The sequence below is a fragment of the Aplysia californica genome, unplaced genomic scaffold, assembly GCF_000002075.1.
Source record: "Aplysia californica isolate F4 #8 unplaced genomic scaffold, AplCal3.0 scaffold00333, whole genome shotgun sequence".
NCBI classification, from domain to species: domain Eukaryota; kingdom Metazoa; phylum Mollusca; class Gastropoda; order Aplysiida; family Aplysiidae; genus Aplysia; species Aplysia californica.
This window is the reverse complement of record NW_004797603.1, coordinates 34,165-52,108: the sequence shown is the minus strand read 5'-3', so window position 1 is coordinate 52,108 and position 17,944 is coordinate 34,165. Positions and strand designations below refer to the sequence as shown.

General features: G+C 39.3%; 2 protein-coding genes across 3 annotated transcripts in view; one reads left to right on the top strand and one right to left on the bottom strand.

The window, feature by feature from the left end:
* LOC101859422 (coiled-coil domain-containing protein 158) overlaps positions 1–11,953 on the bottom strand; it is a 40,949-nt gene extending 28,996 nt beyond the window's left edge. For both annotated transcript variants that reach the window (XM_005102631.3, XM_005102632.3), the window contains exons 1-12: positions 11,495–11,953; positions 10,097–10,143; positions 9,197–9,282; positions 8,466–8,744; positions 8,062–8,131; positions 6,884–6,993; positions 6,429–6,519; positions 4,892–5,128; positions 4,199–4,275; positions 3,070–3,102; positions 2,476–2,586; positions 1,427–1,541 (exon numbers count right to left, since the gene is read on the bottom strand). In XM_005102631.3, coding sequence (XP_005102688.1) covers positions 1,427–1,541; positions 2,476–2,586; positions 3,070–3,102; positions 4,199–4,275; positions 4,892–5,128; positions 6,429–6,519; positions 6,884–6,993; positions 8,062–8,131; positions 8,466–8,744; positions 9,197–9,282; positions 10,097–10,143; positions 11,495–11,777 — 1,539 coding nt within the window. In that variant the 5' untranslated portion in view covers positions 11,778–11,953. The remainder of the gene's footprint in view (positions 1–1,426; positions 1,542–2,475; positions 2,587–3,069; positions 3,103–4,198; positions 4,276–4,891; positions 5,129–6,428; positions 6,520–6,883; positions 6,994–8,061; positions 8,132–8,465; positions 8,745–9,196; positions 9,283–10,096; positions 10,144–11,494) is intronic.
* Positions 11,954–12,136: 183 nt separating this feature from the next.
* Positions 12,137–17,944, top strand: part of LOC101845562 (ATP-dependent DNA helicase DDX11) — a gene marked incomplete at its 3' end in the record, with an annotated part of 25,837 nt that continues 20,029 nt past the window's right edge. The window contains 6 exon segments of the mRNA XM_013085001.2: positions 12,137–12,293; positions 14,070–14,132; positions 14,917–15,092; positions 16,237–16,340; positions 16,681–16,715; positions 17,410–17,474. Of these exon segments, the coding sequence (XP_012940455.1) occupies positions 12,179–12,293; positions 14,070–14,132; positions 14,917–15,092; positions 16,237–16,340; positions 16,681–16,715; positions 17,410–17,474 (558 nt within the window).

Below are 17,944 nucleotides of genomic sequence, written 5' to 3'. Positions count from 1 at the left end.
ATTAAGCATTATACAGATAATAATTTCCCAACGTTTGGATGAAAAGCACAAAAAATCTGGGGGGGAATTCACGTACTATAGGAAAAGGTGAAGGGGAATGTCGGCAAGGAAAAAAAACCCCAACTATAAATAAAAAAGGAGTGAGAAACTTTTCAAATAAAATGTATACAAAATTTATTTGAGTAAAATTCTAGTGGTGGCATATCTGGCAAAACTGAAGTTTGACCCACTATTGAGTTTTGCAACCCATACCCATTGCAATATAAAGAAAAGGGAAAAAATACAGACTTTCGAAAGCATTTCAGAATTAAGACGTTTTTGTGGAAAAAAAAGCAAACGTTAATGTCATACACTGAAGCAAATTTCATAAAAAGCAAAATAAAAATATATTTTATTAAAGTCACTCTACATTTCCCCAATCTCGCCCCCCACCCCACACACACATGCACAAATTCTTTTTCATTTAAGCATGTTGAAACAAAGGAGTTTATTTCTCATCAAGAGAGAGGAAGACGAAGAGACATGGAACACAAACAGAAGAAAAGAACGCAAAAAAACAACAACTTCCACTGCGTTAGACTTCACTGGGTCAGAAAACAAAAATAATTTGTATTACCTTATAATAATAATCCCCTACACATTGCAGGAGAATAAAAGGAGACAAACACGGTTACCATAGATACTGCGATATTAAACCAATAACAAGTGGTGCAAACTTGAACCAATCAAAAGGTTGCAGAAGTTTTTTGATTACAAACTGTGCAGGGAAATTAAAATACTAAAATATATGTATGACACAGACACATTTCAGCAGCTTTTCAATAAACCCATCAACATTAATATAACTGGTCTTGTCGGCACTAAAACAGAACCAACCTAGCTGATCATTTCAAAACTAAATGGGATTAAAGTAGATAACCATTTCAGAACTAATCTACATAGTTTAAGAAATAAAACTAAACTCCTAAGAAAGATAGAAGCAACATATCTACAGCATTCTACAAATGGTTACGTTTTGTTAATTACTACTGATCACAAACAAATTCAGTGGCAAATAATACTCTCATGAAAATACATCAAAAAGTTTTTTATTAAGTTAACCAGCTCTATAGTGTGCAATGATGCAATGTTGCTATGTAAAACATACTATCATACTTTATAAATCGAAAACGATCTGAAGAAGAAAATCCGATCGCCTTTACAGCGAGGAAAAAAAGACTGCATCAGAAGCAAAAAGCTCATATTATCAGTTTCAAGAATATCTTATGTTTTATTTCATCAGTGCCAATTATGGGGCAGAAAAAAAAGTAATTCAACAAATCATGAAAGACTGGAGATAACATGAGTTTCATAAGCAGCACATAAACGACGAAAAAATAATTTTAAAAAACCATAAAAACAACAAACAACTGGTATGATGACCAACCTTCTCCTGCCAGAGCGCCCGTGCCTGCATGGACTCTGTCCTCGAGTCCTCCACTTTCTCCTCCAGCTCTCTGATCACTTCGTCCTTCGTCTTCAGCTGTCGCTGGTGGTCTTGGCTGGGACAGGGGGAGAGACAGGAAATAAGACAAGATAAGATGAGATAAGATATAAGGTAAGTTAAGATAAGATAGATAAGCTTAGATAAGATAAGATAAGATAAGACAAGACAATAAAAGCGAAGTTAAGATAAGGTAAGGTAAGGTTGGATAGTACAAAATAAGACAAGATATAAAATAAAGATAAGATAATACTTTATTGTCCCCAAGGGAAATTTTTCTTGGCTGTAGTGGACCGTAAAACACATGCAGGTATACAGACTACTGGAAACATTCCTCGGACTTAGCACCAGTTTCAGCTCCCAACACATTTTTGTAGGAGTTTAATGCTTTGGCAGTCTATAGACAGTTAAATACTTGAATACTTGAATATAGAACCGGGGTCTTACGAAGACGGGATGTCCATGCTTCCTCGCCCCTCTTCATAAGGGTTCATTTCAGTGTGGGCAGGCTGACTATCTTCATCATCAGATAGACACACATAGAGTGCAAATCGACTGTTCAGTATAAAACACCATCATAGGTCACTTTTCAAAATGACATATGGTAGTCTTATACCAAGCATTTGAAATATCTTCATAACAAACAGCAGCCCACAGAACTGGTTCACAAATTCAAACTTGGATTTCAAAGAAGTAAAAAAACTCAGAAGAAAAAAGTTTAATAACAACAAAAAGATTTTCTGACAAAGCAACAGTCAGTCCAATGCACCTGTTTCAGGATAAGTCTTATTGCGTTACCATAGTCGCTGGATAAGACATACTTCCACTATTACACATGTTTTACATCTCTTTCAACACAATTATGCCATGTAAACCTAAGACTTACTCGCACTATGGCACTTATTTTACAGTGCTCTCAACACAGTCTAGCTATCTACACATGATGAGAACAGACAGCGCCTGTCCTAACAACAGTATTAGCTATGACTCACTCCTGTTCCTGTAGCTCCCTCTGTAGATCTGTCACACGCTGCCTCGCTCCAGCACCAGACTCGCTCACTTCTGACAGTTTCTTCTCGTGCTCAGCTGTCAGAGTTCCCATTCTGTGAAGCAGTGAAGAAATGATAACAATTATGGTAGCAATTACAACCAGATTAATAAAGACAATATTAACGATTAAAACAAATACAATGTGCTACTACTGCTGCTGTTGTTGCTGCTACTACTACTGCTGCTACTGCCAGTGATATATTTATGGGAATAGACACAACCCCAATCTGTTTGGATAGTTATGCCCTCACATTGCATGACATTACCACCAGACAAACACAGCATAGACTTGTTGTTATTAAATACCTCAGGCTTTCCCTTCCCACCAGACATAACAGAGACTATGGATGTTCTCTCCACTAATGCTTCTTTGAGGCAAATGTTCACAATTTGTTAGTAAAACAAAACAAAAATCAGTCACCCGCAGCTCTATTGAAATGCTTTTGAAAATTAGAAAGTGAAGGCTTTGAAGGCATGACACATTTCCATTTTTTTAAATGTCAGCACAAAATGGAGATAAAGAGATCAGAACTTACTTTCTCACTGCATCCTCAGCCTCTCGTTTCAATCTGTAAAAAAACAATAAACAAAAACAGATGGATCAGTTTATCATAAATTAATTATGTACCTAGCTATTGAACTCAGTCTGTACCAGACATAATCTCCAGCTAATCTCACGACTCACAGTATAGAAAGAAGACAACTAAATAGGGAGGAAAAAAAAGGTCACAATCTAAATACAGTTGGACCTGCTCCAACTGCCATCTGTACAAGAAATCACCTCTGTACGAATGGCCACTTCTCATTTCCTCCATCTCGTTTTTTTAAACATTATAATGGCACTTTGTACAACAGCCACCTGTATAAAAAATCACCTGTACAAACGACCACGTCTCTTTTCTTATAATAATAATAATAATAATAATAAAATAATAATAATAATAATAATTGCATTTATATAGCGCATATCCATGCTCAAGAGCATGCTCTATGCGCTTTACAACTATTATTACCCCAGAAGACCCTCTGAGAACACTCAGAAACACTCTCAGCTTCCGCGGAAGCACACAGTGCAAGCTGCGGATTTCACGCGCTCAAACACTATCAAACTGACAAGATCTTTCACTGTCTATAGCCGGGTACCCGTTTCCACCTGGGTGAAGTGAGGAAAATTTGTGCAAAGTGCCTTTCCCAAGGACACAACGTTGGGCCCCTGACGGGATTCGAACCCACGACCTTACGGTTGCGAGTCCAAGAGCCTAATCACTTGGCCACTGACGTTTTTTAAAAATATTATAATGTCACTGTCTAAGACAGCCTCCTTTATCCTCAACAATGGGCGGAGATATGAAACAATTTTGACTCAACTAATATGTTCAAGAAATATAATTGAACATAGAATTTTTCCTCTTTCATTGCACGACTTTTCTGCCTCCACAAACACGATCAAGAGGTAAGCAGCAATGACCCTGCCTGACGCAGCCAGCCCTGGGGGGGGTGTATGAAGTGAAGTGAGGTGGGGTGAGGTGGGGTGAGGTGAGGTGGTGGTTACATCCCAGCAGCAAATGTTCTCTTACCAGCTATAACCAACCAGAGTCGGATAAAACTAGACAGACAAAAATTACCATAAAAAAAAAACTCAAGTAATATGAAGGTACAGCTTACATTTCCTGATATTCCCGGGCTACGCTTTTCTCTCGTTCAGCGACTGATTTCTTCTGTTCTTCCAGCTCAGTCTCCAGCTGTGAGAAGAAAAACTTATGTTTTATTACGTTCTGTATTACAACAATAATAAAAATAAATAATAATGAGAATTTATATAGCAGCTAAGTGCTTGAAATTATTGACAATGACAATGACAATGACAATCTTTATTCATTTCGCAGGGGGAAATTTGTCTTGCTTGTTTACAAAGACAGTGGATGTTACAAAAGTTAGGAGCACTCATGCATACACACAACAAGACAGGACATTCATACATGTAAATACATGTCTCGCAAGCTAAAACAACCTGCTCCGTAAAACATTCTCTCTCTCTCCCTCTCTCTCTCTCTGTTTCATTTATAGCATTGTATGTGCAGTAACCTAACTGCAGTTGGTACGAATGAATTTCTATATCTGTCTGTTCTTGCTTTCTTGGAAATCTTGGAATCGTTTACTGCAGGTCAATAGCTGTACAATGCAGAATTAAGACTCAACTTATGTTGAATCAAAGAACAGAAAAGGCACACCGTAAGACCATTTAACAAAACACACATATGATGCACACACAATAAAAAAAGATAACAGAATGGACTGCAGAGTGTCATAAGGGATGTACAACTCAGAACCACTCAAACACAACTCAATCACTCTGACCTCAGTGACTCTGTAGCTCTTCACGGTGAGTTCATGCTCCACATCCTGCAGACATCGCTCGAGGGAGTGAACCAACATGGCCGGGCTCTGACCAATCACGGGGTCTGTCTCAAAGTAGGCACGGCCTCGCTGCTTCTCCCTCTCCGACAGCAAGTTTCTCATGGAGGCCAAGGCCGTGTCTTGTACGTGGGTGGTGTGGTGGTGAGAGTCCAGCTTACGGGTCGTGGAGGCAAATGCCTGGAGGGAGGGAGGTAGTGGTGGGGGGTATGCGTCAAAGGTCATTAGTTTTAGTAAGAGTTTTACAGCACTTGCAACACATTTAGGTAATATGAGTGCTAAAGATTAGAGCTTTTAAAGCTTCACAGTATGTCAGTATTTACTCCACAGTGCGTACGTCGCATACCAATTTTGGAACAGTTATCATAACTCGTATTATAACTCCAAACTTTTTCCAAGATTGCAACCATTAAAGAGAGAGTGGAGAACTGTTTAGAGAAGGAAGGGTGGGTAAACTGGAAATATCACTTAGATTACGTGAATTATGTTGGAGTTTGGCTTCACGCTCAACACGCAACCCTACAACACCCTCAGCACGCAACCCTGCTACACATTCAGCAGCCTCCCCAGCATTAGATAGCCGGAGCCTCAGAAAGCAACACATGTGCATGCTAAAAATAGAACTCGCATCGTCGTGACCCAGCGAGCTCGCTTTGCGTGTGTGTTGGCCTGGGGTCTGCAGTTTTTTCCAGTGTGTGCCATTATTGGTACATGATGTTACCCGATGTAAAAATAGAGGGAAGGGTAGAAAACGGTAATCAATTTCAAAACTTGAGATCAAAATTTCTAATGGCCATTGTTTCAATGTCGGAATTGAGTACTTGAGGCATTCTTTGCTGCCAAGAGGTGAGAAGTTAGCCATAACAGAATGAAATGAAATTTAAAACGCCATGTACAATTTTTGGTACACAGTGTACGGTAAAGGTTAGGGGTATTTAAAAACTACTTAAGCCAGAACTTGCAAGGACTTTACTCCAACCTCATACAACACTGCAAAACAAATCATTAAAAGCAACAGCAAACAGGATTGGAAGAACAGATGGGCCTTGGGAAAGACAGGCAGATCAGTTTTCAAACATATGACCACAACAAAACGAAATTACAATATCAACCCTCTACAGAGAAAGAAACAGATCACAATCTTCAGCCTACGAACAAAACATATACAGCTCAACTTTCACTTGAACAGAATAAAAGCAGAACTTCCCCCCATTGTGAATGTGTCCTTTGTGTGACTATGCATATGAGACTGTGGGTCATCACCTTTTCCACAGTACAGCCCTAAATAACATCAGAGCTACACTTCTCCCTCCGAGTCCTAACATTGACAACACACTCTATGGAACATTACAGCAACTGCAGCAAACCTGCACTTATCACTACACGGCATTGGACAGAAGGGTGAGAGCCCAGCTGTTGCTGGATCGATAACAACAAGAACAACAAGTACTTGTACACCCCTAGTAGCTTTTAGCCTCACCTCTTCTTGAGCCTTATACTGTTCCTGTAGCTGTGACAGGGAAGACTGCAGTTTGTTGATCAACATCTCCTGACCGTTGGACTCTTTTTGCCTGACAAAAAACCCCAGATACAATACAACTAACACTCTCATTACACTGGGATTTTAGAACCATGCATTACCGAAATGTAGTACCTTTTTCAAGATACTCAAAAAATTAAAACTGGAACTATTTGTGCAAATTAAAAAACTGCTAGATAGTAAAAGCAGACGGAGGATTGCAGTAAAATGTTCAGGTAATCATGCTAAGAGATGGCAACCTTTAACAGAGATTATTTGTGTCACAAAAAGTTGAACTCAGACGCTCGTGAATTTCTGGGCATATGCAAGTATTGGTATAATCTTAAAGCTCATTTGTTAACCCAAGATGAAAGTCTAGAAACGTCTACTTGATAAGTGAAAGTCTATGAACTCACCGTAGCTCTAGGACTGTGTCTCTGTTCAGGATTGTGTCATGCAGCTTGGACTTGAGTTCTTCCACGGTCGTTCGGAACTGTCTTTTCTGCTGGTCAGAGGCATCGCTGGCCTGGGGGGAAATGGTAGGAGGGACACATCAGGGAGAAATGGTAGGAGGGATACAGGGGGAGAGATGGTAGGAGGGATACATCAGGGAGAAATGGTAGGAGGGATACATCAGGGAGAAATGGTAGGAGGGATACATCAGGGAGAAATGGTAGAAGGGATACATCAGGGAGAAATGGTAGGAGGGATACAGAGCGGAGAGATGGTAGAAGGGATACAGAGGAGAGAAATGGTAGGAGGGATACAGAGGGGAGAGATGGTAGGAGGGATACAGAGGGGAGAGATGGTAGGAGGGATACAGAGGAGAGAAATGGTAGGAGGGATACAGAGGGGAGAGATGGTAGGAGGGATACAGAGGGGAGAGATGGTAGGAGGGATACAGAGGGGAGAAATGGTAGGAGGTATACAGAGCAGAGAGATGGTAGGAGGGATACAGAGGGGAGAGATGGTAGGAGGGATACAGAGCGGAGAGATGGTAGGAGGGACACATCAGGGAGAAATGGTAGGAGGGATACAGAGGGGAGAGATGGTAGGAGGGATACAGAGCGGAGAGATGGTTGGAGGGATACAGAGGGGAGAAATGGTAGGAGGGATACAGAGGGGAGAGATGGTAGGAGGGATGCAGGGGAGCAGAACAGAGTTAGAAAGACCTAAGCACTGTAATAAATTTTTCCCCGTACTCTGATATTGTAACAAGTTGTACTCTATCTTCTGATACTATGTAATAAACTATTCCCTACCCTCAAACGTAACATGTAACAAATTATTCCCTGTCCTCTAACACTGTAACATGTAACAAGTTGTTCTCTTCACTCTAACATTGTAACATGTGACAGATTGTACCATGTCCTCTAACACTGTAACATGTAACAAAAGTTGCTCCCTGTCCTCTAATGCTGCAACATGTAACAAGTTGTTCCCTTCACTGTAACATTTAGCAAATTATTCCGTGTCCTCTAACATTGTAACATGTAAAGAATTATACCCTGTCCTTTGACACTGTGGCATGTAACCAGGTTGTACCCTGTACTTTAGACCTGAAACAAACTACTCTCGGTACTCCTGCACTCACCTCCTGCAAGCGTTTCCTCAGGTCCACCACCTGCTCCTGAGACTCTTTCAGTGACCGCTCCAGGTGAGATCTGCAACAGGTGACAGTACTATAGAACTTTCCTTCTTATCTCAAACACAACTTCATACAAAAGAAGGTCAAACATTACCTTAACTGATACTTTAAAGTTCAAAAGGAGGGTTTAGTGGAAAACTTCGTCACTTGTCATTTTGAACAATAGCGTACGATAGGTTCTTACACTGAGTAGTGGTTATGCTGTGAAACTGTTCAAATTCTTAAAACTTGGACAATTTATTTATTTCCATCCATCCACCCACCACTCCATTCATTCAGTCATTCATTCATTTATCCATTCATTCATTAATTTATTTATCTATCTATCATAAATCCTACACCTAACTCACGGCGGTTGGTAATCATAAGTCCTCCGAGGAAAGGAAGAGCCTGCTAACTCGTTGCTCGATATCGTGGAGAAAGCCGCCTTGCTGGGACTGAACGCCTGCTGGAACAAGCTGCTGCCGCTCAAGTTGTTGCTGTTGCTGCTGTTGCTGCTCAGGTTGTGACCAGCGCTGCCTTGGACGGGAGGGAGGGCCGCCCCAGAGATGGACTGGAAGCTGGGCAAGTCACCGAGCAGCTGTTTCTGCAGACGTTCTGTCTCACGGCGCTGGACATCAAGCTGAGTTCTGGGGGAAGGGATAGTCTCACATATAAAACTGACAGTATTTTCATATATAGATAAGATTAACAGTCTTACACACAGCTAACAAATACATTTAGTCTTACAAACAACTTACGAATAACATGAACAGTCTTACAAAAAACTTACATATACACATTAACAGTTGAACAAACAACTTCCACGTATAACATTAACACCCTTACAAACAATTTACACATAACATAAACAGTCTTACAAACAACTTACATAATATATACACTCACAGTCTTACAAACTTTGAAAGGAATTATTATAGCCTACATAAAATGAGACTAATTATAAAACTCTCTGAATCATAGTAAGGCCTGTCATTAGGGGAAAAAGCCAACCAATAACTGATCCCAACAATACAGACGAGGCAAAAATCAACTATTCTAACAAAAACAAGAAAACAGCTTCGCAAACAAACTGTACTACCTGAGATCTGATATTGCCTTCTGGTCTGCAGATATATCCACAAGTGGTGTGATGCAGCCGAGGTTTGCTGAGTTATATTTGGCGGACTGAAATATAACAGAAAAATAAACATGATACTAATTATAATATCATACAATTATTGAGCAGTGTACACACACGCATACACACATGCACACACACACACACACACACACACACACACACACACACACACAGGCCTACATGTATTTATATTGAAGTAGGGTGATGGTGTTAAATTCTCATGAACAAAAACAAAGCTTTTACCTAAATATTAAAGCAGGAATTCAGACATGAATCTCAAGTTTCAAAACAGTACAGCAGGGCATACACGAATCTGGTAAAATCTGCTCCCCTGTCTCCAGGGTCACACAAAACTCTGACAGTGAAAGAAAGGAAAGACAATAAGACTACAATATTCAATACTCTCTCAGCCTATTTGGCAACTTTAAAGGCAATCAACATGAGATCAAACTGGATTGGCTCGATGTGGCCGTTTTAGTGCACACTATGACAATGACCTCCGCTTTGCTTCATGATCAAAGTTGACCCAGAAATCAACTAAGGCCTACTGTATTCCACGCACAAATGAAAAATCTGACCCCACAATGAATGTGTAATTAGCCTTTTGATTGCCTATTTTCATCAGACACATCAAATTAGTGACCTAGGAAAATAAACATGTTTGATTCTGGAGGATTTCATTAAATTGCGCAAAAATAACAGCATTTGCCTCTCCATGAGGAAAATCTGGCCAGTAGAGTGAACAAATGAATCAAATGAATATTTTTATGAAACTTAAATGAACAGCCACTGACTGGGTAGAGTAGTCCCTTAATAAAGTTAAATCTTTAAAATAAATGAAGCGTGATTTGGTCTTACCTCATGACTGTTACTATTGACATCAAAGTTGAAACCAGCTATAGATCCTGAAACAATTTTATAAAAGAAAGAGTGAACATTAAATTTTAAAATAAGATTCATAAATTATTCTGCCACATGATAGCATTTAACACATAAAAGATTTTTTTTCCTCAGATCTTGTTCTCAAACACTTAATTTTAAAGAAAATCAAAATCTACCACTGCTATTAAAAAGTCATTTCAATATAGACCTCTCAATCTAATATTTAGAATTTACAGCCTTTAAAATTTCTCATTTAAACCTGAAATATTCTTCATTTCAACCACCAAATGCAGTTATAAATATGTCTCTATGTTATCTTTTGATGTCCACAAAACAACTGGAAAAAGTCTCCACAATTACCCCAAAAATTACCTTTTGTCCAGGTGCTATACATTCTTGCAAAAACATTGAAAATTTATTGTTGCTTCATTGTGATCCACTATTACTCTGTCCCAAAGAACCCTTAAAGAAGAGTACAAAGAACCAGATTCCTGCAAACTCCACTATATATGATCCAAAGCCTTAAAGCTTCTTTTATGTCAGTTTCATGAACTGCTGATCTAGTCCCCTGCACACTGAAGGGTGCTAACACCCCTGGACAAAGCTGATAATTATGGGCTAGATAAGAACCTTTATGGCCATTCACAGCGCTCAGGGAACCATTCTAAGCACACAAAGGCATGCAGGCTATCCTAAGCACAAAAGAGGTAGACAGGTACAAAAGCCGGAAAAGACAATCTTCAGCTGTTCTCATTGTTTCATTACGGAAACCACATGATGTATTTGAGACAAAAATATATGTTACATTTACACACTGCTCACAAGTGGCAATGCTATAATGTATCATTACATATTATGAGGCCCAGCCTGATTTAACCTGGGCAGCTTTTTGCATTGTTGTTATTATTAAATAATAATATATGGTACCATTTTTGCCTAAATAATATAATAAATATCCTTCCTTCAGACAACAGGTAGCAAAAACCTGGTTGAGCAACCTTTCTTTTTAAAAACTAGGTCTAGATCTAGATCTATAGATTCCTCAAATACAACAAGGGAAAATACACTTAAGAAACAAGTATGTGGTAGAAACCTCACTTTGGTTGTAATAAACATGTGGTGTAGGCCAGTAGAAATTGTAAAGAACTTGGTTTTGTACACGGGCGTCACAAGTGACACAAATAATAAATCTATTTTATGGAAGAAGAAAACGTCACGGCAACATAATAAATATGAGTAAAACCAAAACAAAACAAAAGTCAAGACGTACGAGACTAACAGAACTGTTCTGAATATTGGCCCCTTATTTCTTAACCATTTAAGTTTCATGCCAAGACTTGCTTCCCGAGCGATTGACACGGGAAATCAACCTACCGATGTTGGATAGGGAAGAGACGGTGGCAGCTCTCAACTTGTTGCCCTCAATTTCCAGCTTCCTTATTTGCTCTGCAAAATCAAAGGACGATGGCTTTTTCAGATTGTCAGATAATGATCTTTCGGAAGTATATGTAACAGAGTGCGTGACATTTCCCTCCTGAGATTTTGAAGTCGGACTGCCATCGAAAGGTTGACATGACACCGTTACTGGGGACGCCAACTGAGCAGAGCCGTCAACCACTGTCGCACTACGAGGCGTGATGCATTCCGCAGTTTCCATTTTCAGGCATCAGCCAGCCATCAAAGTATCGGAACAATCACATTAAATCAACGTAAGGCACAATCCAAATCTGCAAGCCGAAATCTAAAACCGTTAGATAAAGAGCAGTCATCAACAGAACACGAAGCACAGTATTTTGTCAACACCGCTTTCAGTTTCATTCATCTTCTCACGCATGCGCGTTGACCGTACCTGACAGACCAGGGGCGCGAACTCAGTCTCACTAAATGTTACAACAAATTATTAGATTAATCTCCCGTCACAAGGGAAGTAAACCTGAATGGAAATGGCGCTTTCTTCAATGTCTTGTCTAAGTCTACAGTGTTTACTAAGACACTAAGAGTAAGACTTGTTCTACTAATCTGCTAGAGTCACGACGCTTCTGCAATATATACTGAGACATGGATTCATTTGATGATGGTGATGATGATGACTTGTTGGCATCACTGATCTCCGTGGAGCAAAGTGTATCGTTACAAAATAATAAAGAACAAGACAGTGGCACTGTCACTGTCGGTAAGACTACCAAGCCAACGCCCATCATTAATTTTTAGTGTAGAGTCTAGATCTATATTATCTAGATCTAGATTCTAGATCTGTATCTAGATCTAATCTAGAATCTAGATTAGATAATAAATGTCTAGATCTAGATCTAAAGACTAGGGCCACCTCTATTCTCACCCGCAGTGAGAATAGTGCAGGCGAGTCTTGTGGCTATTCTCACCCGGTGCACGGTCACCAAATTTTGCGTTCACCCTAAACCACAGAATTCTACACTGTGATAACAGAAAAATTGTAGAATTCTGTGCCGTGAACAAACGTTCCATTACAACTGTAGCCTACTAAAAGCGTACAATTTTGTCTGTGGGCAGTGGAGAGAGAAAGAGAGAGAGGAGTAGCGCGAGAATTTCCGGGCAAAACAAAATGGCGACCCGCGTAGTTCGGCTCGATTCGAAAAGTTAAATAGCCGTAGCATCTTTGTAGACAACCAAATTAATTTACTTTTGTGTTTTAACATCATTTTTAACTTTGTTTTGGTCAATTTGATCGTCCACACCGATAGACATTCAGAAAGAGACACAGAGAGAGAGAAGAGGGGAGGAGTTAATCTTGCAAGAACTTCCGGGCGGGTGAGCATAGACTCATGTAGAGAGGAAATTCGGCGCTTTTTCGGTAGTTCCCACCCCACATTTGTTATTCGCCGGTTTTGGCCCCAAGAGTAAGGGGCTAGGCTAGAATCTACTGCTCAATTTAATTTAACACAGCTCTATCGGTTGGAACGAAATTCTATTCATTTGATGAGCTAAATCGGGTGGGGAAGCAATTTGAGGAAGACAACTTTTTAAATTTGTAAAGGAAAGAAAGTAAGACAATCAAGGCTGCAGCAAAAAGGTGTCCAACACACACACACTTTTATAAAACACTCACGTACTTGATACAAACTTAACAAATGCACACAGCTGATAATGATATAGAAATACGCCAGTATAATCCAGTTGAGTGAACTGCCGGACCTATGCTATATGATGTAGATCTAACGACAAAACATTTACGCAAACCAATTTTTTTAAAAAGAACGATTGAAAAGTAGCTAAGCCTCATTTGGAAGTTCAAATATCGGCTTGTTACTACATTTTGTATTTTTGATTTATTAGAGAACGTAGAATAGCTTGTATACGTTCAATAACGTTAGAGAACGTAGACACTACCCAACGAATAGCATTTCGGCTATTCTTTTGGTAGCCCAATAAATAGGCTATTGACTACTGCTCCAGCAGCTGGACGAATAGGCATTTCCCCCCCCCCCAAAAAGGGGGTGGTTGCCTGCTAAATTCACAAAATAATGGTTTGTGGCAGTTTTTAGTGCCAAAATTGTTCTCTGCACCCTAAAAAAACCCGTTAGAATTCAGAATAGTGTAGAAAATAGATCTAGTCTCAAATAGGTTTGGCACGCAACTCAGTTCAGTTTTTACCAGACTTCCGTTTTTGTTTTTGATTTTGTGTATACATGTCTATGGAGTTAGGCCGGGACCACTTCTCCTAAAGAGTGCCAAAATGTGCATTAAATTATTAATTTTTTATGAAATTCGGGGATCACGCCCAAGTTTAGTGCGGTGGAGTGAAGAGTGTCAACTGTGTTAGGGGGCGGGTGCAATACCGACTGTTGACCATTGCCACTATTGGTTTACTTTATGATTGTTGTTAAGAGGAAAGTCTCGGTCTCAACATTTGACAATTGCATTCTTCCCCAAAATTATGAATATTTTCTTTTTTTAATATTTTATTAAACAGCTCCAGAACTCAACAGGCAAGACAAGCAAACAGAAGTTACCGGAGAGGAAAGCAAGTCTACTGGTAATTGTGTTGTCAAAAAGTTTTGCACCCTACCCTCCACTATAGTATACTTAACTAAGTAATTCATATAGGCCTGTATTATTTCTTTAGTATTATGCATCATGTGCTTGTTTCCAGTTCTGTCTTTGTACCAAGAAGTAAATCAGGTAGCCAGTCCACATGTCTCTGTGTTGCCCAGACTACTGCTCCAGGTTTAACCTCCTCTTTTGCCAGTTTGGTGTAGAGAGTTTGAGTTTGATGTGTGTGTATCTTAAATGATGGTGTGTGCAAGTGCCTTCAACCACATGTGTCTGTTCTATTTTGGTATGTGTTTTAGAGGGAGAAGAATGGTTGTCAAGATTGGTTGAGGGGAAAGATGTGTGTAAGTAAGTGAAAAAGATAAGACCTGAATTTAAGAAGATTAGGTAAATGGTGTTGAGTATATCATGTGTGTGTGTGTGTGTGTGGATTGGGCGGGAAGGGGGAGGGGGGGATCTGGATATAACATGGGTGGAAAGGGAGAGAGAAGTTTTCAATGTTGCAAAGTGTAAAAGAAGTTTTACAATCAAATTTTTTATTGATTAGTTTTAATTCGCTGGAGAAATATTTTCCTCTGTGGTTGGTTTTCGTCAGATGTTGATGGATGAGCTATTATTAATATATGATTATGATGATTATTATTATTGTTATTATTATTATCACAGAAGAAAAATACACTGCATCACTCACCCACCCACGCCTCCCATGATTCTGAATGTAAACTTCTTTGTGAAAGTAGTGTCCTATTTTTTTCTCTTGCCATGAGGTGCACATGATGGGGAGAAGGAAGAGGAGGAGAGAGTTGGTGATGGTGTCGTTGCTGTACCAGAATCATTCCCCTTTCCCTTCACGCCCTATGATATTCAGCAAGACTTCATGAGAAATCTCTACACCTGTCTGGAGTTGGGAAAAATCGGAATTTTTGAGAGCCCAACTGGCACTGTAAGTGGTGGATGTTCAAAATCTGATTCTGTGGTGTCTGTATAGTATGTCTTGTCTAATGGAGGGGATTCTTTACCAAATTTTTCCCCACATGGCTGGTTTGATAGGATTTTATTAAGGCAGTTTTATTTAGTCTCTCTGAGAGTCTTTGAATCGAGGGGTGTGTGTGTGTGGGGGGCGGCTGAAGAAAGGAGGCAATGGTGGTGGTGAGGAAAGTGGACATCATGTTATCTCAAGTTCAAAAGTATAATTTCTTTTATGACTATTACTAAAATAGGGCTTCTTTTTTGCAGCGGATTCAAAGTGCTCTAAACCTTTTTTTCTTCTTTTTTTTCTTCTTTTTTTTTTCCAGCTATTCCCTGTGTAAGATAAATATCAACAAGGACAGCTTGTGTTCTGGAAATAACATAAGTTATTTGTTAATCGGTTTTCTTTTTGATCATAGATTGTGAGGTACACAGGTGAGGCTTCTCACATTTCTCATCTGGCTCATCATAAATTCTTGTTCTCGATAGAACAAGGGTCCTGCCTGACCACTTTTAAAAGGTTTCTTATAATATCTTTCTTTGAAATGGACCTCTTTTGAATTGATCTGAAATAAATGAAGGGTGAGCAATATATGATTAGTAACAGTTTATTATCGCAAAGTGCAAAATTCATCACAATTAAACGTTGGTTTTCTTTCAAGGGACTATTTATAAGTTGAGAGAACTCTCTATTACAACTCCATTGTGGCCAAATAAAACCTTACTCTTCTATTTCCATGGAATGATGAATGATGTGGGGTTTTTTCCTCCTATAACCACCCCTCCCCCCTGTCCCCTGCCAAACCCACTTCCAACGGTTTTTTCAGGCTTTGTTACTTTTACAAACAATACAGCTGAACCTTCCCTAATGGCCACTTGTATTATAAGACAATCACCTGTACGAGCTGTCACTCCTCATTTCCAACCTGCTTTTTTTTAACATTAAGATGACAGTGTGTAAGACTTCCACCAAAGACAACCACTTTTTTTCTTGATGATAGGTGGCTGTCTTAGACAACCACTTTTTTTCTTGATGATAGGTGGCTGTCTTAGACAACCACTTTTTTTCTTGATGATAGGTGGCTGTCTTAGACAATTTTCTCTCTTTTTCTCCTCAGGGAAAGTCTCTGAGCTTGATATGTGGAGCTCTGAAATGGTTGCGAGATTACCAAGAGAAACAACGACTAGAGATTGAGAGTCTGTCCACTGCTAGAGTCTGTGGGTGAGTCTACGTGTTGCTGTTGTTTTCTCAAATGTTCTGTATATCTCACAGATTTTCTGCTTTTTAAACCCTGTCATTGTTACATAATCTGAGGTTATGACGTTGCATGTCCCTGAGTGGGTTTTAAAAAAGTTGGCATGCCTGCACGCTTGATATGATGTTACTATCATTAGTGTTTCTCTCAGTATCATAACACTATCTTTTTCTTTATGGAAACTTTATTTAACAAATGAGTGTTTTATATGATGTGATGTGGGATATGGGCCAATGGCCTTAAACACTAAATAAACTTAGGTACTTACTAAAAAAAACCTAACTATTTGTTTCCTTGTTGTTTCAGCAAAGAAAATGAAGCTGGTAAAGATGGACAAGGGGGTAGGTGTTTCTAAAATTTCTTATAACATTTTGTGAACAGACGATGGGCTTGCTTTTAATTAAGTTAAATTTTTCCAATCAATTAAACAATCTTTTTACCTGTGAAGAAGCGGTTTATTAAGAACTACTTTGTGATTATAATGTTGGACTTGTTGGAATAAAAGAATGGCATGACTTTGAAATGTAAAGTATCCTGAAATCCTGGTGATCTGATTGGTTTGCCTGTGGATGAGGTGTTGTTTGAGATGAGGAGAAAAAGAGTTGATGATGTGGGAATGATGGATGACAATGTTTTGTTTTGTATTATATTGTCTGGGGAGAGAAGAAAAAGAACTGATGATGTAAGGGAGATCAGGTATTCAGCCTTCCAAAGACACAGCAAAGTAACATATTTCGTGATTTTGAGAAAAGCTCTTGACACTTAATATTGAGATCAGTCACTTACGGAGTTTCACCACTTTGAAATCTATTGTTTCCTATGTAGATACACTGTCCTGCCGTTGACACACGAGGGATATGGGCAAGTATAATGTAACAAACCAGCTAAACCCAAAAACTCACATTTACCAGCTACGTTGCTTTGCCTTGGGACACAGTATTATTAGCTCTGTGTATTGTAAAGACTTTCAGTTGCGGGGGTTGGGGGGTTAAAGGTTTCATTTATATGATTATTTTTTCTTCCATTTTGTTCTAGAGCCAGATTGGATAGCTGAGTTTGCCATGAAGAAGGAACAAGAAGAAAAAGTGGCTAAGATCAGGGTAAGATGTTGTTGCAGCATGTCATAGTCAGTAGCTGCTAGTTAGTTCTCACCCAGTGCCTTCATTTCCCACGCTCTGTTTCTAGGTTCTTTTACCCCAAGAGGGATTGATGATTTTATGGACATACCTTTTTTCTTTTTATAACCACACTCTTGTGCCCTTCATCTTTCAGACTGTATTCAATAGTCACATGTTTTCCGCTCATTAAAGCGAACCCACAACAATATTTGGAAACTGCCGTATTTAGTAAAGCCATGATACACCTTCTCGACAACATGGAGTAAAAGCCTCTAGTTTGGAAGAGTTTCAGGTTTCTTTCTGGTAAGATTTCTGATGCATTTGGTGGGCAACATTATGTTTTTTAAAATTATTATTGAAATACAGTCAAACCTGCTCTAACTGCCACTTGTCCAAGACAATCATTTGTCTAAGACAATCACCTGTACAAACAACCACTTATTTCCCCCCCC